Source organism: Myotis daubentonii, chromosome 8 (genome assembly GCF_963259705.1).
Source record: "Myotis daubentonii chromosome 8, mMyoDau2.1, whole genome shotgun sequence".
In the NCBI taxonomy this organism is placed as follows: domain Eukaryota; kingdom Metazoa; phylum Chordata; class Mammalia; order Chiroptera; family Vespertilionidae; genus Myotis; species Myotis daubentonii.
In genome coordinates, this window is record NC_081847.1 from 37,683,185 (window position 1) to 37,705,835 (window position 22,651).

Here is a 22,651-nt window from a genome sequence, read left to right on the forward strand (position 1 = left end):
ATGGGTACAGTTTAGTTTAGAGGTCATTTTAACCAGAATTTACAAATTAAAAATTGGATTGGGCAACAGTTTCTATATGTGTGTGGGTGAAGATACATCATAGTACTCCTAGTACTCCTTCCTTTCAGTAGCCTCCTAAGTCACTCATGGTAAAGGCCAACTTTCCTTATAAGGCCCTGATCTGCTTGTAGCCCATCTCATCATCTTTTTCTCAACCTAATTCTAATTTCACTTCTGATGGAGATATACAGGCCTCCTTACTATTTACTGATTATATGGAAAAGCAATGGACTTTTGTATATTAACCTTGTATTTTGCAACCTTGCCATAATCACTATTAGTTCTAGTTTTTGTTTTGTTAATTCTTTGGGATTTTTCTACGTAGATAATCATGTCTCTGCAAATGGAGTTTTAGTTCTTCCCTTCCCAATCTGTATTTTATTTCCTTATCTTACTGTACTGGCTAATAAGTCTAGTACGATGTTGAGTTAGAAGTGTTGCGTGGGGACAAAAAGTTTGAACAGGGAGTATTGATAACTTAAGGAGTTTTGCTGTGAAGAGTAGCAGAGAATGAAGTTGTGGTATTTGGTGAATTGTTCATTTTTAATGGGTATAATTCACAAAAAAATTATGTGAATTTTTTTATAAAAGGAAAAAATTATAAAAGGAAAAAAAGTATAAAGCAAAATCCTGACGTCCAGGTCACACCTCAAGCCAATAAAATCAGAATTTCTGTGGGTGGGACCAGGGCAGTCACTTTTGAAAAATCTTCCCTGGTGATTGTAGTATTTAGCCAGGGAAGCACTGATAAAAGTAAGGTCGGGAAACTTTTTTTCTGTAAAGGGCCAGACAAATATCTTCAGCTTTGAGAGCCACAAGGTCTCTGCCAGCTCTGTGGTTGAGGCATGAAAGCAGTTATAGTCAGCATGTAACCAGTGAGCATGGTGTGTTTTAATAAAACTTATTTACAGTAACAGGCAGTGGGACAGAGTTCGCTGACCCCAGGTTTAAAGACTAAGGTGATGGAGAAAGGGCTTCAGAGCCTTGAGGGCAGAACCAGACCCAGAATTCTGTTCTACCATTTGTTTTAGTTCTTCACATTGGCCATGCTTAAGAATAAACACCCCAAGAGTTGAAAACAAAATGTTAGAATGCCAATACTTACACTTGTATTTAATTCTAGCTGCAAAAGACAAGGAAAAGAATAAAGAGAAGAAATTCAAAGAGTTTGTGAGAATGAAGCCAAAGAAGAAAAAGAAAAAGAAGAAGAAAACCAAACCTGGTAATTTTTTCCTGTAGGGTGTTTGACTTGGGTTTCCTTAACACGGGTGGGCTGAGGGGTTGCTTTCTCCCCAGTCCTGGCCTCTGAGCTTGCACGGAGAGGAAGGGCATCATACCTGGTAGGCTCAGCCCTGGCAGCGGAGGAGCCTACTCATCCCGGGAGTTATAAGATCACATTGGAATTTAGGAAAACCCTCCCTCTTACTTCATTGGCCAGTGTGCGCTGCCACAGGGAAGTGCATAGGAAAGCATCCTAGTAGCAGAGGATATGCAGATAAAGGACTGTATTTGTTTGCACACACGATTCAAACACACATCTCTGAAATCTTTCGGGAAAGGATTCACATTATTTTTTTAATTTTAGAGAGGAAGGGAGAGGGAGAGAAAGATAGAAACGTCAACGATGACAGAGAATCTTTGATCGGCTGCCTCCTGTACGTTCCCTACTGGAGATGGAGCTTGCAATCCGGGCAAGTGCCCTGACCTGGAATCGAACCATGACCTCCTGGTTCATAGGTTGATATTCAACCACTGAGCCTTACCAGCTGGGCAAGATTCACTTCTTGAAAAGTGTGTGTCTAGATCTCACAAAACAAGTTTATTTTCAAAGAAAATCAGTGTTCCAACCTTGGGAGCTAGGCTTAGAAAAATAATCTTCTGGCTTAGAAAAACAGTTTTATCAGAAAAAATCAGGGAAGAAGGGTGATGATGAAGAGGAAGCTTTTGGTTTTGAGGTTCTCAGAAGTAGCCAGAAGAATTAATCCCCAAATCTCTCCTCCATACCACTTTGCTCCTGAGCCTTTTAGCTGTTTAAGCAGCAGAGCTATTGGTTGGATGGGGTTGATTCTAGAACAGCGGTTCTCAACCTGTGGGTCGCGACCCCTTTGGGAGTCGAACGACCCTTTCACAGGGGTCGCCTAAATACATCCTCCTGTATATCAGATATTTGCATTACAATTCATAACAGTAGCAAAATTACAGTTATGAAGTAGCAATGAAAATTTATGGTTGGGGGTCACCACAACATGAGGAACTGTATTAAAGGGTCGCGGCATTAGAAGGTTGAGAACCACTGTTCTAGAATGTCCTGATGATGTCCGGGGGTGGGTGCTTATTCCTTTCTGATCTTGGTTTTTCAGAATGCCCCTGCAGTGAGGAGATCAGTGACACCTGCCAGGAACCTTCTCCACCCAAGACATTTGCTGTCACCAGGTGTGGGTCCTCTCACAAGCCTGGGGTCCATATGAGCCCACAGCTCCATGGCTCAGAATCTGGAAACAACAAAGGGAAAGTGATGAAAGTACCTGGTAAGGAGGCTCTCTGCTGGCTTGATCATTTGTATAGCTCTGTAGTCTGACAAGACTGGAATTATGTCGATTTTTTAAAATAAGTACATCAAATTAAATAAAGGCCATTAGCTGTGCCTTCCTTAAAGTTCCATTCTTTCCAACTTTGGTCTCTCAGGTACCTCCAGTGTATCTATAACCAAATTCATTATCCCCATCCCCTTGCACAGCTTCCCATTCCTTCATTTCTTATTTGATGGCCTCTGCATCCAACCTGGTTGCTCAAGGAAATCTGAGTCAACCCTGAAGGTTCCCCTTCTCCAGCAACTTGTAGGATGATTGTGAGTTTAAAAGCAGTTACTAAGTTTGTGCAAAGTATTTAGAACAGTGTCTACAGAATAAGTGATAGCTAAAGGTTACCTGTAATTATAACTAGTCAGGCCCCAAGACCTAGTGATTTTAGTTCTGATTATAACTGGAATCTGCCCTTTTCACCACCATGCACAGTTTTAAAGGTGGCTCTGGAGACAGACTTGACTAAGCCAGGTCCTGGCTGGATGGGGTGAGGTTGAGGAACATGTGTGAGTCCTTAGGGATGATGATCTGTGTGGTTCATGGAGGAGTTACAGCTTCTCGCCAATGGACTCTGTGACCTTGAGCAGCCATTTACCTTGGGCTTCTGTCTCAGCGTACATCATTTGGGCTGTTACTAGATGACAAGCTGTTACTCTTGACAATCTAAGATTTAAAAAATTTCATAACATAATCTAAAATAGTGCCTGTTACTTTCCCTTTCCTCTCAGAGGAGGATAATCTGAGTGAGTCCTCTTCTGAGAGCTTCCTTTGGAGCGATGAGGAGTATGGCCAAGACGTCGATGTGACCACCAACCCAGATGAGGAACTCGATGGGGATGACCGCTATGATTTCGAAGTGGTCCGCTGCATCTGTGAGGTTCAGGAGGAAAATGACTTTATGATTCAGGTAGGTAGAGCTTCCAGGAGACAGGTATAGAGAAGCACAAGCTGGTCCTTGGAGGGAATTTTGAGGGACTACAGTTACAGGCCAGCAAAAGTAGTCACGTCAGAAGCCCCAGATAGGCAGTTTTATCAGCAGCAGATTGAGCTTTGCTTTTTGGTTTAGCTTCCTCTGAATCTTGGGCTGGTGTAAGTAGCTTATTAATAGAAGAAGAGAGAACTTGAGGGATTATTGACTCTAAACCTCTCATGCTCTGCCTGGGGCTGCTGGGATCCACAAATAGGGAGGGCCTTGTCTGTGGTCACGCAGGATTTGAACAGCAGGGCCCTCCAAATTTCTGGAATAATCTTCCTGTGGATCCATACTTTCTGTCTGAGGTAAATTTTTTTTATGGCCTAAAGAAATGGAGGTCAGTTTTATAACTTGTCTGTTTCTTGTTCTTTATTTTCCTGATATTTGTATTTGTCATTTCCATCTCTGGGATGTGCCTGTGGGCCTCCCTGCCTGCTTGGGGAGATCATCACTGGCCTGCACCTGCTTTCCTATGGTTCCTCTCTTGCTCTTAATCACAGTTCTGGTGGAGGTGGTTCCTGTCTAGCTGACTCTAAGAGCTGTCATAAATACCCTATGTGCCTTGGCAGCTGCCTGGCTGTCCAGGGTATCTGAGTTCTTTAAGTAAATCATGGCTATGTTGGTTAGGATTCTTTGGGAGTTTCTTTCCTTTTGATTAGACTTTATGGTAATCTCTGGGAATTCAGGGTGCATGAATAGTCTCAATTACTGCCTGATATTTATGACCTTAAGTATGCCTTAGGTTTGTGGTTTTCAAACTTTTTAAGTATCAGAACTCCTTTTCCTAATGGACTCTTTCACAGAAAATCAAAATGTTTAAAGGTAAAAGCAGTTTAGGGAAAGTTCTGACTGTATGATCTTCACTTTTTTTAAAAAATATATATATTTTATTGATTTTTTACAGAGAGGAAGGGAGAGAGATAGTCAGAAACATTGATGAGAGAGAAACATCCATCAGCTGCCTCCTGCACATCCCCCACTGGGGATATGCCCGCAACCCAGGTACATGCCCTTAACCGGAATCGAACCTGGGACCTTTCAGTCTGCAGGCCGACACTCTGTCCACTGAGCCAAACCGGTCTTGGCGATCTTCACTTTTAAATTCAGAAATGTGTGCCCTGGCCCGTGTGGCTCAATGGTTGGAACCTGGGTCTGTGGATCAAGGGGTTGAGGGTTCAATTCCTGGTCAAGGGCATGTACCTGGATTGCAAGTTCGCTTGATCCCTGGCCCCAGTCCAATTGCTGTGTCTCTTTCACATCAATGTTCCTCCCTCCCTCCATCCCTCCCTCCCCAAAAAATTAAAAAAAAAAAAATTTTTTTTTTTAAATAAAGAAAAAGAAATGTGAATGGTGGGCCTAGTCCCATGAAGTCTGATATGCAGTCAGGATTGTGACTGACAGTGGCCAACTTGGAGCATTTCAGTGGCTCAATTATTTTTCTCATTCTGAGAGATAAGCCTAATGCTCATAGCCTTTGTATGGGTGAGTTTTTCTAAACAACATGTTATGTAGTCAATTTGATTAATCAGATATGGGAGGAAGAACTTTGTTCCAAGGCAGCATAATGCAAAGCTAGCCTAGCAGCACAGAATTATGTGTACTGGCAGGCTGTGTTTGTCTTAACATTAAGCTTGGAACATGTTTGAGTGCGCGTTTTATTTTTTAAGTGGTTTTTAAAAGGATGTTGGAGATTGTTAGTTTTGGTTTTGTTAAATCCTCACCTGAAGATATGCTTTTTAATGATTTTAGAGAGAGAGGAAGGTTAGGGAGAAGAGGAGGAAGGGACGGAGGGAAGGTGAGGGAGAGAGAGAGAGACATTGATTGATCGCCTCTGGTACCGCAATCCAGGTATGTGCCCTGACCAGGAATTAAACCTTTGACCCTTTGGTGCACAGGGCGACACTTTATTCAACTAAGCCACACCATCTAGGACAAGATTCTTAGTTTTTATCCTGTCTCTGGATGTGTGCTCTGTTCTAGGCCTCAGAAGCCTGATTTGGTTCTCATTTGTCCATAGAAATCTTTAGTGGGTGAATAATGAAGGCCCCTCTGGCAACTTTGTTCTGGCTAATCAGTATGGGAGATAGTGCTGTTCCACTGTGGTCCTTTCTCCATTGATTTTTCTATAAGTAGGAAGGATCACAGGGTGTTTGGGGATAGAGTTTGATGTGCCATGCTGTGCTTTACGAAGGACCTAAGTTTGGAGCTATTGAGGTATACCAGCTGTTACATGGCAGAGTCTGGAACTGACTTTCATCTCCTGCTTCTCAGGCTCTACATGACCTTTCTCCCAGCTCAGCTGAACACTGTGGCTCCCTATCTGGCATTGTGGTGATGATGAGCTCACTTCAGAACCCCTTTGGCTTTGTTGTAGACTTTTCCTGCTATCCACTTGCTGTCCATCTGGCTTTGTGTTATAGAAGGACAGTTTCTGACTTTCCGTCATGAAAAATGTACCTTTCCACTCAGGAATTGTAGCAGAAGACATACATAAATTTAGAGGGAGCTAAATGGAAAAAAATACATTTTAAACTGTTAAGATTTATTCATCATTTAGTTTTAAATGTGTTCGTTATCTAGGAAGGTTCAAATAAATTTTTCTTAAAATAAATTTTAACTTACCTTGATAATTTGTACAACCCTAGAATACATTTAGAGTTTGTTTTCTGTAAACTACATACATTACTTTAGAGAAATGACTTTCTTTGACCATTTTCTTTTTTTTTTTTTTAATTAAATCTTTATTGTTCAGATTATTACATTTGTTCCCTTTTTTTCCCCCCATAACTCCCCTCCTCCCAGTTCCCGCCCCACCCTCCGCCCTCACTCCCCACCCACTGTCCTCATCCATAGGTGCACGATTTTTGTCCAGTCTCTTCCCACATCTTCCACACCCCTTTCCCCCCCAAGAATAGTCAGTCCATTCCCTTTCTATGTCCCTGATTCTATTATAATCAACAGTTCATTCTTTTCATCAGATTATTTATTCACTTGATTCTTAGATTCACTTGTTGATAGATGCATATTTGTTGTTCATAATTTGTATCTTTACCTTTTTCTTCCTCTTCCTCTTCTTAAAGGATACCTTTCAGCATTTCATATAATCCTGGTTTGGTGGTGATGAACTCCTTTAGCTTTTCCTTATCTGTGAAGCTCTTTATCTGACCTTCAGTTCTGAATGATAGCTTTGCTGGATAAAGTAATCTTGGTTGTAGGTTCTTGGTATTCATCACTTTGAATATTTCTTGCCACTCCCTTCTGGCCTGCAAAGTTTCTGTTGAGAAATCAGCTGACAGTCGTATGGGTATTCCCTTGTAGGTAACTGAGTTTCTTTCTCTTGCTGTTTTTAAGATTCTCTCTTTATCTTTTGCTCTTGGCATTTTAATGATGATGTGTCTTGGTGTGGTCCTCTTTGGATTCCTTTTGTTTGGGGTTCTCCGCGCTTCTTGGACCTGTAAGTCCCATTTCTTTCACCAGGTGGGGGAAGTTTTCTGTCATTATTTCTTCAAATAGATTTTCAATATCTTGCTCTCTCTCATCTTCTGGCACCCCTATAATTCTGATGTTGGTACGCTTGAAGCTGTCCCAGAGGCTCCTTACACTATCCTCGCATTTTTGGATTCTTTTTTCATTTTGCTTTTCGGGTTGGATGTTTTTTGCTTCCTCGCATTTCAAATCATTGACTTGATTCTTGCGCTCCTCTGGTCTGCTGTCGGGCGTCTGTATAATATTCGTTATTTCAGTCCGTGTGTGCTTAATTTCTAGTTGGTTCCCCAATATAAGATCGAGGGTCTTATTAGTTTTCGTGTAGATCTCATTAAGTTTATCAGCAGCTTCTAAACAGTTCTTGAGAGACCTTAAAAGTGTGGTTCTGAACTCTATTTCTTCCATTGACAATTTTGTCCTGTTTCTTTGTCTCCGCATTTTGTTATGCTTCCTTGGTGCACCCCCTAGTGGTCTTTGTTCGCAGTCTTATAGATAAATCTTGATTGTTGTAGCTAATTCCAGGGAGGGTTTGACCTCCAGGCCAAGTGGCTATGAGAATCAGCTGTGTCAGCAGTGAGAGAACTTCTGTCCTCTAGGGAGGTGCTAATCTAGCCTTTGCCTGAGGCTATCCGGCAAATGCCTCTGTGCAGGGCGTGGGCAGGGCGGGTCGCACAGGATCGACAGGGTGGGCAGGAGAGAGCAGTTATGGCGGCTCTCAGTCCTGTCCCCAGGGGCTCTGCCTCTCTGAGTCCCAGCACCCGCTGCAAAGCTGGGAGAGAAAGCTGCACTCGCTCTGACCGAAGCCAGACAGTCCCGCTTCTCCCGTTTGAGTCTGGGTCCCTAAAGACTCGCCCGGATCTGGAGCTCAGAGTCTGCGACTCCCTCCCGATTGAAAACGCCAACCGCGCCCTCCGCCGCCAGCCCGCTCCGCGCACTCCGCACCTCAGAATTTGACTTCAGCACTGCGCCTCCTCTGAGTGTCCGTATGCGTTTCTCTTTCCTCCTAGTTGTAGGACTTCCACTCAGCCAGCGTTCCTGCGGTTCTGGGTGATGTCCGTTCCGTGTTTTAGTTTCACTTTTGAAGTAGTTGTTCAAAGCAGCAAACTCCGGCGTTAACCTATGCCGCCATCTTGGTTCTCCCCCGGGACAAGATCTCTTTGACCATTTTCATTATTTGATTGGTAGCAACATTACTTTATTATTTAATTTTATTTACCAGTGCTAATTAAAATCACTAGGTTAAAATCTTACTTAGTAATTATGAATGTTTGAGAAATCTGGGTAACACATTAAATATTAACATCAGGGAACCCATTTGATATTTAAATTACTTTAATTACTCTAGGCCAGGTTTTGGCAAACATTTTCTAGTAGGAACAAATAATAAATATTTTAGGCCTTGAGGACCATATGGTATTTATTGCAGCTACTCAACTGTGCCCTAAGCAGCCATAGGCAATATGTAAAATGAATGAGCATGTTCATATGATATTTTATTTATAAAAACAGGACTCTAGCTGGATTTGGCCTGTGGGCTGGAGTTTGCTGACCTTTGCCCTAGAGCAGTGGTTCTCAACCTTTCTAATGCCGTGACCCTTCAATGCAGTTCCTCATGTTGTGGTGAACCCCAACCATAAAATTATTTTCATTGCTACTTCATAACTGTAATTTTGCTACTGTTATGAATCGTAATGTAAATATCTGATATGCAGGATGTATTTTCATTGTTCGCGATCCACAGGTTGAGAACCGCTATCCTAGAGCAACAAATACATATTAGATGCCAAACCCCAGTAAAATTGTGTAGCAGTTTTAATAAGAAGCCCATTTTAAAACTTTGGTTTGTTTTAAAATTTATATTATTTATTTGTTGCTAGCTAGTGCATTCACATAGTTCAAAGGCTAAAAGGTATATACATAGGTATACAGAGAAAAATCTTACCTCCATCTCTGTCAACAACCCTTCCCTAGAGGCAGCCCTTATCATCCTATATAATAATCCTATATAATAAAGAGGTAATTTGCAAATTGACTCTCACTCTATCACACTGTCACAAGATGGCTGCGCCCACAGCGGAGGCAGGGTTCCATAACACAAGATGGCTGCGCCCACAGTGAGGCGGGGTTCCCGTAATGGGCCTTAATGAGCGATCAGCAGGGACCGGAGGCTGTGTGGCGCCGAGCTGGGGGACCTGAGGCTGTGCCCCCCGCCCAGTAGGGCTTGACGGGGGACCTCAGGCTGCGTCCCCTACCCTGGCACTGGGCCAGGGGACCTGAGGCCGTGACCCCTGCCCGGCACTGGGCCAGGGGACCTGAGCCTGTGTCCCCCACCCGGCAGGGCTTGGTGGGGGCCCTGAGGCTGCGCCCCCCACCCAGTGAGGCTTGATGGGGGACCTGAGGCTGCGCCTCCTGCCTGGTGGGGCTTGACGGGGGTGGGGCCGGCTGGGTCTGCATCTTGCCCAATGGGGGTGGGACCTGTCGGGTCTGGGTCTTTCGCGATTTCAAGGTGCACGGGGGTGGGCGGGGACTTGACTCTGGGTCCCACAGTGTGCCCCAGGCTCTGACAGGAGGAAGATTTTCATATACATTTTACTAATTTTCTTTCCTCTTTCACACTTCTATAATAGAGAAGGGCAAATAGCAATATTAAAATATTTCCTCTTATTAATTCCCTTTTAATTAAAAGTGTATGAATTTCGTGCACTGGGCCATTAGTTTTCATTTTGTATATCATTCAACAAACATTCTGTGGCCAAACATGTAATAACAAATATGTTCTCTCCATTCTTTTATTTGTGTGGTGAAATACACATAACATAAAATTTACGATTTTAACCATTTTTAAGTACATTGGCATTGAATGCATTCACATTGATGTGCAACTGTCTTTTTTAAAATACAAATATTATTTTATATGTAGTATTTTCAAGATTTTTTTTTCATATAACAATGTATAAGTTGAAGTCCACTTCATTTTCAAATATGAAAAGCTTCCACATTCTTTTTTATAGCTGCATAATGGGTGGATGATAATTTATTTAACCCTTCTCCTATTGATGATGGACATTTAGATTGTTTCTAATCATAACAGTAGTGGGGAAAAAGAACGACAAAAAAACAAAAAATAAGTAAATAAAAATAATTATATCAGTGAACTAATGAATAATTTTCTGTAAATATATCTGTGGGCCGAGTTTTGAAGTGGAATTCCTGGGCTAAAGGGTATGTGCATTTGTAAGTTTGGCAAATATTGCTATTTGTAATAGCAATATTACATAAACCCTCTCTGGAGGCAGTACCAAAGAAGTCTCACCAGCACCCTTGTTAGTATACAAGGTACTATCAGACTTTAATGAGAATTAGCCAGACTATTTTTACCCAGTTAATATTTTGGAATACACATATACACAAGCATATATAAATGAAAAGTATGTTCTTTAAAAACAGTTTTTCACAAGAATAAAATTTTTATGATGATGGTAATAAATGTATCCAAAAAAACTTCAGGCACTATATAAAGTTATAAAAAACTAGAGGCCCAATGCACGAAATTCATGCAAGAGTAGGCCTTCCCTCACAGACCTGGCTTTGTCCGGAAGGAGGTGTGGTCTAATAAGCATATTACGCTTTTATTTTTATTTTTTTAAATTAAATCTTTATTGTTCAGATTATTACAGTTGTTCCTCTTTTTCCCCCCCATAGCTCCCCTCCACCCGGTTCCCACCCCACCCTCAGCCCTTACCCCCACCCCCTCCCCCCACTGTCCTCATCCATAGGTGTACAATTTTTGTCCAGTCTCTTCCCGCACCCCCACACCCCTTTCCCCTGAGAATAGTCAGTCCACTCCCTTTCTATGCCCCTGATTCTATTATATTCACCAGTTTATTCTGTTCATCAGATTATTAATTCACTTGATTTTTAGATTCACTTGTTGATAGATGTGTATTTGTTGTTCATAATTTGTATCTTTACCTTTTCCTTCTTCCTCTTCTTAAAGGATACCTTTCAGCATTTCATATAATCCTGGTTTGGTGGTGATGAACTCCTTTAGCTTTTCCTTATCTGTGAAGCTCTTTATCTGACCTTCAGTTCTGAATGATAGCTTTGCTGGATAAAGTAATCTTGGTTGTAGGTTCTTGGCATTCATCACTTTGAATATTTCTTGCCACTCTCTTCTGGCCTGCATGGTTTCTGTTGAGAAATCAGCTGACAGTCCTATGGGTACTCCCTTGTAGGTAACTGACTGTCTTTCCCTTGCTGCTTTTAAGATTCTCTCTTTGTCTTTTGCTCTTGGCATTTTAATGATGATGTGTCTTGGTGTGGTCCTCTTTGGATTCCTTTTGTTTGGGGTTCTCTGCGCTTCCTGGACGTGTGAGTCTATTTCTTTCAGCAGGTAGGGGAAGTTTTCTGTCATTATTTCTTCAAATAGGTTTTCAATATCTTGCTCTCTCTCTTCTTCTGGCACCCCCATAATTCAGATGTTGTTATGCTTGAAGTTGTCCCAGAGGCTCCTTACACTATCTTCATATTTTTGGATTCTTTTTTCTTTTTGTTTTTCCAGTTGGGTGTTTTTGCTTCTTTGTATTTCAAGTCTTTGACTTGATTCTTGGGATCCTCTAGTCTGCTGTTGGATCTCTGTATAATATTCTTTATTTTAGTCAGTGTATGCTTAATTTCTAGTTGGTCCTTTTTCATAACCTCGAGGGTCTCACTAGATTTCTTGAGGGTCTCAGTACATTTATCAGCGGTTTCTAGAAAATTCTTGAAAAACCTTATAAGTGTGGTTTTGAACTCTATATCCAGTAGTTTTGCTTTCCTCCATTTCTGTCATTTGTGACCTGTTTCTTTGTCTCTGCATTTTTTATGCTTCCCTCTGTTGGTAGAGTGGCTTTGTGTGCTAGGTGTCCTATAGGGCCCAGTGGCTCAGCCTCCCCAATTACCTGAGGTGGACACTCTTGGTGCACCCCTTTGTGGGCTTTGTGCACAGTCTTGTTGTAGTTAAGCCTTGATTGTTGTGGGTATCACTGGGAGGAATTGGCCTCCAGGCCAATTGGCTGTGAGAATCAGCTATGAGAATCAGTGGGAGAACTTCTGTGCTGGAGACACCCTTCTGGGGCAACACTTGCTTCAGGGGGGCTTTGGTGCTCACTGAGTCTGCTCCCTGAGTGTGTCCCTTATGGATCTGAGGAGTTGTAATCTGGGTGGTCCCACTCTGACCACTGGGTACACTGGCTCTTGGATCTCTAAGGAGGTGCTAATTTAGCCTCTGCCTGAGGCTATCCAGCAGGAGCTATGGAGAGATCTGCAGATTCCTCTTCTTTGTTTGGGGTTTGGAGGTGCCCAGATGAGGCCCAGCTGTGAAGCAATGCTAGCTGCTGTGGGTCTTGGGCCTTCTTTTGGAAGTTCTGGGTCTCTCTGACTCAGCTGCAGTTTGTTAGGTAATTTTCAGATTGCAAAGGGCCAGGCCTTTCCTATGCAAAAGCCTCTGCGCACAGCTTGGGTGGGGTGGGGTCTCAGGGGATCAACAGGGCGGAGCAAACAGCTATGGCTGATCCTCAGTCCTGCCCTAAGAAGCCCCGGCATCTCAGTGTTCCACAGTAATCGCTGCAAGCACCTCTGAGAGAAAGCCGCCCTCGAGTTCTGACCGATGCCAGACAGTCCAGTTTCTCCCCATATGAGTCTGGGTCCCCAGAGACTCGCCCAGAATTGGAGTTCAGAGCAGCTGGGAGCTTGAGACTCCCTCCCGACTGAAAAAGACAGCCGCGTCCTCAGTTGCCAGCCCTTTCCACGTGCGCCTCCGTACCTCTGCACTTTACTTCCGCTCCTCTTCTGAGTCTCAGTGTGCTTTTCTCTTTGCTTCTAGTTGTAGAATTTCCGCTCAGCCAGCCGTCCTGTGGTTCTGGATGATGTCCGTTTTGTCTTTTAGTTGTAGTTTTGAAGTGGTTGTGCAAGGCAGCAATTTCTGGTGTTTACCTATGCTGCCATCTTGGTTTTCCCTCTATTATTATAGATTGATTGATATTTACATGTAATCCCCATACCTAGAAATACTGTGTATGCGTATTATTAGTCTGGTTTTATTTCACATTAATTTATATTAATTCAAGTTACTTTACATTAATTTATTCTTTTAATGGTTTATTTGAACATCTTTTTTTTAAGAATCAGTTTTTTCTCTTTGACTGTTCATGTTATTTATCAATTTTTCTGTTGAATAGTGGATCATTTTACTACTCATTTGTATAGGCTTTTTGTAGATGTATTTTTGTATTGGCTGTTATAAAAAAACAGTTACAAATGTTTGTCATCTGTTTTTTGACTTATCTTACAAATTTTATGTTTTTATGCGGTCAGGTATATTAAACTTTCCTTTAATCATTTCTGGGATTTGAATAATAGTTGCATTCTCATTGGAAGTTCATAAAAACTTATAGAAATGTTAATAAAAGAATTCTCATGGTTTCTTCTGGTATTTTTGAGGTTTCATTTATTTTTTAAAAACCATTTAAATATTTGATCTGCCTGGAATTTATCCTGGTGTAAGGTTGTCCCAACACTATACCCCACTCTTTCTATCCAGGAATAAGGTGCACCTTACCCTTGACTTAGTTTCTGTGTCCCTCAAGTAGTATTTAAAAATCTTTCTTCAGCCCTGACTGGTTTCGCTCAGTGGATATAGCATTGGCCTGCGGACTGAAGGGTCCCACGTTCGATTCCCGTCAAGGGCACATGCCTGGGTTGCGGGCTCAATCTCCAGTAGGGGGCGTGCAGGTGCCAGCTGATCAGTGATTCTCATCATTGATGTTTCTATCTCTCTCTCCCGTCTCCGTTCCTCTCTGAAATCAATAAAAGTATATTAAAAAAAATCTTTCTTGATAGAGATCTTGCATGTTTTATTTTTAGATAGTCTTAGATATTTTTATTCTTAAATAGTCTTAGATTTATTCTTACATATTTTATCTTTTCTGTTGTTCTTGTTCATTTCTAAATTTAAACTTCTAAAAAATGAATAATGTATTAGGCAGACTCACATGAACAAGTTATTTTGAAATTTTCAACTTGGCTGTATTTGATTCAATTGTGGTGAATCCTAGTACTCAAGAGTCATTGAGAGACTTTTATTCTTATAACTAGTCTCTTTTCTGCTACTACCTACCTTTGCTGTTATTTAGTCTTTATTTCTCTCTGATCTGTAGTTTTCTCATTGGAAATGGAAAAATTTGGATCATATCTTATCTGAAGTCTCTCTTCCAGCTCTGCCTCTGTTGATTCTGAAATGATGAGCTTCCTAGAGGGTTTATATATGCCCACGAAAATCCTCTTCATGCCGAGGACTATCTGACTCCAAGTGGCTGAAGATTATCTGAACTTTATTTATTTAATATTTTTTATTGATTTCAGATGGGAAGGGAGAGGGGGAGAGAGAAACATCAATGATGAAAGAGAATCATTCATCGGCTGCTTTCTGCACACCCCGTACTGGGGATCGAGCCCACAACCTAGGCATGTACCCTTGACAGGAATTGAACCTGGGACCCTTCAGTCCACAGGCTGACGCTCTATCCACTGAGCCACACCGGCTAGGGCTGTCTGAATTTTAGACTTTTAGTCCCTGTGGCCAGCTAGGCTGGTGGCTCAGCCTCAAGGCCATGTCAGGAAACTCACTGTCCACCTTCCAGAACTATTCATTTAGTTGGGTACTTAAAGGTTTTGGGCTCTGCTTTGGAATTGCTTGAAGTATCTTAGTATCTTTTTTGACATCTGCTTTTCCTATCCATTTCCTCTGGGCCCTTAGTCCTTAGGCTTACTATCCTCAGATAATGCTGCCCTCATTGTCTGTACTTTTTTCCCTCTGTACCTCCTGCCCCTCCTTCACCTTCTTTTCCCCACCTCCCCCCTTAATCCAGGGAAGGCAGTGGGGTTAAAAGAACTAGCAATTTGCCTGGCTTGTATTCTGACCCACCTTTGGCTCTCTTCAGCTGTGTGACCTTTGGTAAGGCTTAGAGAAAATAAATGCAAAATGCTAGCACATGGTTACTCCAGGAGGTATCAGAGTGACTTAGATTGCCCCTTAGTAATAGTAATAGGCTCTCAATACATTAAAGTTGTGAGGTAGGATCTTTTACACATGACTCACTGATTCCTCCTAACAGCCCCACATGGTTGGTAGGAAGAGTATCCCATTTTGCAGATGGGGAAACTGAAGCTTAGGGTGGAGAAGTGACCTTTGCAAGGCCACACAGCTAATAAATGTCTGAGCCTGAATCAAACTCAGGTTTTTTCATTACAAGTTAACCTTTTTCTGTGTATGTGAACAACTTTTCCTGTGTCAAAAAGATCAGAAGAGTTCAATCCTCTAGAAATGAGAGTGAAAGCCATTTTTTTGAGACCAGCACTGTTTAATAGATCTAAATGTTCTTCATATGTGCTGTCCAGCATAGTAGCCACTAGCCCAGTGATGGTGAACCTATGACACGTGTGTCAGGTGACACGCGAACTCATTTTTTTGGTTGATTTTTCTTTGTTAAATGGCATTTAAATATATAAAATAAGTATCAAAAATCTAAGTCTTTGTTTTACTATGGTTGCAAATATCAAAAAATTTCTATATGTGACACGGCACCAGAGTTAAGTTAGGGATTTTCAAAATGCTGACATGCCGAGCTCAAAAGGTTCGCCATCACTACACTAGCCTCATATGGCTATTAAGCACTTAAGATGTGGGTAGTGGGACTAGGGAACTGAATTTTTAACTTAATTTGTTAATGTAAATGTAAAGAGCCACAGGTGGCTAGTGGCTGCTGTATTGCCTAGCACAGCTCTAGATGAATGGTTGCAGCCCAGCACCTGTGTAAGTTAGTTGTGGTGTTCTCTCCTTCTACTTCTCTCTCTCCTTCTCCCCCCACAGGTGGGTCTTATTTTTGGATGAGAGGCCTGATGCATGAGTTTGTGCACGGATGGGGGGGGCCAATTGGGGTAATCCCGCCCGGCTGGAGGGAGGGGCTGTGGGTGGTTGTGGGGGGAGGGGGGGCGATAGGGCTGGTTGGTCACCTCAGTGCATGTCATAGCGACCTGTCATTCTGGTTACTTGGTGTGTGTGTGTGTGTGTGTGTGTGTGTGTGTGTGTGTGAGTATGTGTATATATATAGGGGGAGAATACCTTCTGAGTTTAATTTTTATTGCTTCTTTAATTCTGACAGTGTGAAGAGTGCCAGTGCTGGCAGCATGGGGTCTGCATGGGATTACTGGAAGAAAATGTGCCTGAGAAATACACCTGTTATGTTTGCCAAGACCCTCCAGGTAGAGATTTTGGAGTCAGGGATGTTAACAGTGTGCCGCCTTTTCCTTGGTACAGCTGGTTGTGAAGCAGCATAAGTGTCTGTGGTCTTGAGACTCATTTCTTCAGCATCGGCTAGACTCTGACTTCCTCACCTCTGTTGCTCACTCACCTGGTGGCCAGTTTTCCTGAGCTTAGCAGTGAGAGACCATATGTGAAGAGCTTCATCAAATAGAAGAGCTGGCCTTGAGCTAGAATTTACTTTTTGTTTGTTTGTTTGTTTGTTAATCCTCACCTGAGGCTATCTTTCCATTGATTTTCAGAGAGAGAGAGAGAGAGAGAGAGAGAGAGAGAGAGAGAGAGGAAGGGACAGGGAGGGACACAAAGAGAGAAACATCTATTGAGAAAGATACATTGATTGTTAGCCTCCCACACATGCCCTGACCAGGGCCGGGGATTGAGCCTGCAACTGAGGTACATTCTTTTGGCTGGAATCGAACCCAAGACCCTTCAGTCCTCAGGCCGATGCTCTATCCACTGAGCCAAACTGGCTAGGGCCTTATCTTTTTATTGTAAAAATAATGTAACATGAGATCTACCCTCATAACATTTTAAGGGTATAGTACTGTATTATTTATAATGGAAGCACAGTGATACAGCAGATCTCTAGAACTTACTCATCTTGCATGACTGAAACTATAAAAACTATGGAATGCTCTACAGATTTGCGTGTCATTCTTGCATAAATAGCCATGCTATTCTGCTCTGTGTCGTTTCAGTTTTAGAATTCTCCTCTTGAGAATTCATGAGGATGTAGGCTGTCATTGACTTTTAAGGGCTGTTGATGAGTTAGAAACCTGCCTCTGCTCCCTCTAGTGGTATCTGGCCTCCATTGCTTCATTGCCACCAAGAAGGGAAATGTGCCCTTAAGGGGAAGGGAAAAGGTCTGGTTTCAAAGAGCCTATCTGCCACCCAAAAGAATAAATTAATTTCTTTCTTTTAAAAAATTTTTTTTTCTTTTTTAATGTATTTTATTGATTTTTTTACAGAAAGGAAGGGCGAGAGATAGAGAGTTAGAAACATCGATGAGAGAGAAACATCCAACAGCTGCCTCCTGCACATCCCCTACTGGGAATGTGCCCGCAACCAAGGTACATGCCGTTGACCGGAATCGAACCTGGGACCCTTCAGTCCACAGGCTGACGCTCTATCCACTGAGCCAAACCGTTTAGGGCTAAATTAATTTCTTAACAGGATCTGTTAGTTTCATTGTTCCATGGTCACAGGGATTGCCTGTGGCTCTTGGGTGCCCCTTTCCAGAAGTTTCAGAGGTGGATTATAAATCTGTTGCTCTTGTCTTGCTGTCAATAGGATGTTGACATCTTCTCCCTGTTCTCTACTTGTAAGTTCTCCCCTCAGCTCCAGTCCTATGATCCCCTTACAATTAGACAATATGTGAGAACCTCTGCTTCTGTTATTCCTTTTAGTCCTGTGAAGGGCCTAAGGAACTCCTACTCCCATTTTTGCTCATGAGAAAGAAATTGATGTAAGAATATGAATGACTTTTCTGATCTCATAAAGCAAGTGAGATTTAGAACTGGCTTGTAATGCCAAATGTCTTGATTTTGCTAGTTGTGTAGTGCGGGGCTGGCCATCATAGTTCATTTTCCAGCAAGTAGGTCCCCTCAGGGCCTGATAACCTCTGTTGTGATGCTGTGTCTCCTTGTGGTAGATAGACAGAAAGGAATATGCCTCTATTTTTTCCTTTATCTCAAAGGAGAAATTGGTCAGAAGATTAGTCTATGAGCCATAGAATATTATTGATAGGCAGGATCTCAGCGAACACCTGTCAACTCCCAGCATTTGACAGATGAGCAAATACAGACCCAGAGAGGACATGACAGAAGATAAGAACCAGTGGCTCTGACCTTTGTCTTGTATAACAGGTTATGTTGCTCTGAATCCTGTTTAGGCAGCTCCTGCAATAGCTGCCTCTGAGATTCTACATATAATCCCGAGGGCTCCTTAAGGAAAAAATCTCTTTTGTCTCCTTCATTGTCTATCTTTCTCTCCCTCCACTTTTCTGTTGAACAGTCTCTCTTGTCTACTTTATTGTTTCTCATTCTTTCCCTCCATTTTTCTCTTTTTAGAAATCATACACACCATCTTTCTCAATTCGTACACACTTTCTGAACTTCAATAACTCTAATTGCCAACACTGTGAATAGATGTCTCATTGAATTGAGCACTCAATGTCTGTCACATTTATAGACTCGGTTGAAATTTGCAGTGTTTTAGGCCAGAAGTTTAACTTAACAGATTTAAAGGTTTCTTAAAATGTTTTTTAACAGAATCAAGGTGTATACCTACCATGTGTCTTGATAAAGCCAGAAAGAGCCCAGAGACCTTGATAGGATTACCCAGGTTATTTCATGGTTTTTTATATTGGGAGGTGAACAACAGTCTGACTGAAAGTTGTTCCCTGGGTTTTTGGAGCAGGAAACACTGTCAAGTCACATGGGGTCATGTTTTCAGTCCTTCCTAGGGGTCCCTGTAATGAATAAGACTACTGAAGCCATTCAGTTCATCTATTGTTGTAACGGATGGGAAATGGAGGCCCAGAGAAGGGAGGTGGCCTGACCACTATTTAAGTATGTGGTAGTTGAAGTTGGAGGGTCACTTGGGGCTTCCATTGGTAAATCTATTCAAGATGCTTTTTTCCAGGCACTGAGTATACAACAATGAACAATATGGTTCCTATTTTTTTGCTTTTAGTGGAGTTGGGGCCAAAAACAGATTTCAAAATAAGATATACTAGAACTTGTTAGATAGGGATGAATGCTTTGAGGGAGCAAAAGTGATCAGATAGGGAATGGCTAGGAGACATTTAAGAGTCTGTCTGTCTTTGGGAGGTGACAAAAGGCCTCTCTGAGGAGAGGTGGTAAGGAGCTAGTCCTGCAAAGGGGAATAGTGCTCTAGACAGAGTGGATACTAAAGCAGAGACCCTAAGATCAGAAAGAATTTGATGTGTTCCATAAACAAAACTGTAAACATGGGTCCAGGAGGGCAGAAAGGAGCCTGTCCTGCAAGTCTCAGTAGGCCAGAGTTAGGGTTTTGGGTTTCTACTGTGTGCAGTAGGAAGTCTTTGCAGGTTTAAGTAGGAGAGGGGATGTGATTTAAATTTAAAGAGATATCCATGTTCTCGCTGTACCTCTGGCCACTTCCAGAAGATCAGGAAATTTACTTTTCTTATTACCTTATTCCCAACACCTAATAGGGAGGCTAGCATTTAGTAGGTGCCAAGTAAATGTATATTGGGTTGAACAAAATAACACACCAATGAACAAAATAAACACACCAATCCATACTTTCGAAAGTTTGTGTAATAATTGTACAATGATGAAATAATCTGGATTTCCTTCAGGCCAAGTATTAACTCTCTTATTGTCACTATTTTAGGTCAGAGGCCTGGCTTAAAGTACTGGTATGACAAGGAGTGGTTGACTAGGGGACATATGCATGGCCTGGCATTTTTAGAAGATAACTATTCCCACCAGAATGCCAAGAAGATTGTGGCCACCCACCAGCTTCTTGGGGATGTGCAGAGAGTGATCGAGGTTCTGCATGGCCTGCAGCTCAAGATGAGCATCTTGCAGTAAGTGTGGCACCTGCAACTTTGGGGACATGTCTTATTTGGCATGTCTGGGAGAAGGATAAATTTGAGAATCTGGAAAGCTACAAAATCAAAGATAGATGACCTTGCTAAAAATTCTCAGTTTTTAAAACATTTTTTAAAAAAACGAATTTTATTGAAGTATATTTATATATTTTAAGTGTTCATTGAGTCTTGACAAATGTATGCACTCTTGCAACCACCAACATAATCATGATACAGTGTATGTATTAATAGTTGAGATTGTTTTTGTGTACAGTCTGAGTTTTTTGTTTTTGTTTTTTAAATTGTGGTAACATACACATCTAGCATGGGTTGCATGTGGCCCACAAGGAATATTTTTGTGGCCCAGTCAATATAACAGTATCTAAAAAACGTTTTTAAAAAAACTCTGTAACTTAATTTTTACAATATCCTGTTATACATAATTATTAATAGTGAACTACAATGTTGGCTAATGACCGATCACTATCATCGTGTTGCATTCATTTCCCTTACGCGCCTTACGCACAGGCGCACCATTTCTCTCCACTAACACTAGCAGCGAATATTTTAGCAGCCCATTGCCACGTCATTAGTCTTGTACTGACTTATTTGGTGTGCACAACAGGAAATGTTTCGCTTTTGGAGAACAAGAAAAATAGGTTTATTTGCGTTACACTTATTGATTGTGCAGTTATTCAGTGTCTGGTAAGTTAATGTTCAAGAAAAAATACTAATTTTTTATTAAAATGTTCTATTATTTAATGTTAATGACTAGAGGCCCAGCGCACGAAATTCATGCACGGGGCGGGGGGTCCCCTCAGACCAGTCTGCACCCTCTCCAATCCAGGACTCCTCAGGGGATGTCCAACTGCTGGGTTAGGCCCGATCCTGGGAATTGGGCCTAAACTGGCAGTCGGTCATCTTTCTCACAATCCAGGACTGCTGGCTCCTAACTGTTCACCTGCCTGCCTGATCGCCCCTAACTGGCCAGCCTGATCACCCCTAACTGCCTCTGCCTGCCGACCTGATTGCCCCCAATTGCCCCCCTGACAACCTGGTCGCCCCCCACAGCCCTCCCACTACCAGCCTAGTCACCCCTAACTGCCCCCCGTGCCAGCCTCGTCACCCCTCACTGCCCCCTCCCCCTGCCGGCCAGGTTGCCACCAACTGTGCCCCCCTGCTGGCCTGGTTGCCCCTCACTGCCCCCCCCACCCCCTCTGCTGGTCTGGTCACCCTTCACTGCCCTCCCTGCTGGCTTGGTCGCCCCACGCAGCCTGCTGCTCAGTCGTTTGGTCGTCCCTCACTAACCCCCCTGCCAGCCTGGTCGCCCCACTCAGCCTGTTCGGTCGTCTGTTCGGTTGTTTCGGATGTGATGGCCCCTGGCTCTTTATATATATAGATTACTCATTTATTTCAGCCCTTGTATTCAGCATGTCTCTATCAAAATAACATACATTTCTATGAAAAGTGAAGCTTTTGTTTTTTTGTGGCCCACATAAACTTAAGTCTTGTTTATTTGGCCCGCGTTAGCCTTTGAGTTTGACATGCTTGATATACATAATATAAAAATTATCATCTCAATCATTCTTTAGTGTACACTTCAGCAGTGATAAGAGCAACCAGTCTCCAGAATTCTTTTCATCTTGTAAAACAGAAACTCCATACCCATTAAGTAATTCCTCTCCATTTTCCCTCTCCCCAGCCCCTGGCAGCCACCACTCGACTTCTGTCTCTATGAATTTGACTACTCTAGGTACCTCATTCAAATGGGATCCTACAGTATTTGTCTTTTTATAACTGGTTCATTTCACTTACCATAATGTCTTCGAGGTTCATCTATTTTGTAGCCTGTATTGAATTTCCTTTCTTTTTAAGGCTGAATAATACATCATCGTATAATACCACATTTTGTTTATCCATTCATCCTAAACATCCTTGATTGGTAAATGGAGTAAAATCGAAAGCTATTGGAAGAGATATTGTTGGCAAGCCTGTTCTCTAGCATAGAGGTTGCTCATTAAATATGCCTCTTGATGGTTTGCTTATACAGAAAAGTTTTAGGGTTTTTGGAACTGGACTTCTGGCTTTTAATGCCCAGAGTTTGGAGTGTGAATTCCCTTTTGTGGTCGAATTCTACATGTCAGGTGACCCAAGTTTATGTAAACTCTGAGAAAGACATTTGGGTCTGTTGGCTTTTATAACCTACCACCTTTTTACCAAATAGGGCAACTGGGCCTTGAGTGGAGCAACCACTCTCCTGTGGATTATGGGATTAGAGCCAGGATTAGCATTCAGGTCTCGGCTCCTGTCAAGTACTTGTTCTAGTCTTCCTAACTGCCTCTCCATGAATTTTCTTTTGATATTAGCATAATCTATGGCAGGGACAGGTTCTCTTCTGTAAAAATCTCTCCTTAAGTTCTCCCATGAGCCTGCCCATAGATTTCCATTTTAGTTATCAACAGTGACAAACTAGTGCCACGAGTGAGTTAGACATGATAGGCCACTCTTCGACAAGGTTTTCTTTTGTTTGACTAGTCCTGGAGGCCTCTTGGCGTCAGGCAGAGCAGAGTGTCAGAACCCAGAGATGAAGGTCTTCTTTCTCTTGCATTCTGGTG

General features: G+C 42.2%; 1 protein-coding gene and 1 non-coding gene across 5 annotated transcripts in view; one reads left to right on the top strand and one right to left on the bottom strand.

The window, feature by feature from the left end:
* Positions 1–22,651, top strand: part of PHF20 (PHD finger protein 20) — a 135,539-nt gene that overhangs the window by 102,137 nt on the left and 10,751 nt on the right. For all 4 annotated transcript variants that reach the window (XM_059706032.1, XM_059706034.1, XM_059706035.1 and 1 more), the window contains 5 exons: positions 1,184–1,282; positions 2,421–2,588; positions 3,371–3,549; positions 16,302–16,401; positions 19,838–20,033. In XM_059706032.1, the coding sequence (XP_059562015.1) occupies positions 1,184–1,282; positions 2,421–2,588; positions 3,371–3,549; positions 16,302–16,401; positions 19,838–20,033 (742 nt within the window). The remainder of the gene's footprint in view (positions 1–1,183; positions 1,283–2,420; positions 2,589–3,370; positions 3,550–16,301; positions 16,402–19,837; positions 20,034–22,651) is intronic.
* On the bottom strand, positions 17,079–17,190 carry LOC132240341 (U6 spliceosomal RNA). Its single transcript, XR_009454264.1, has one exon. It is a non-coding gene; the product is annotated as a U6 spliceosomal RNA (small nuclear RNA).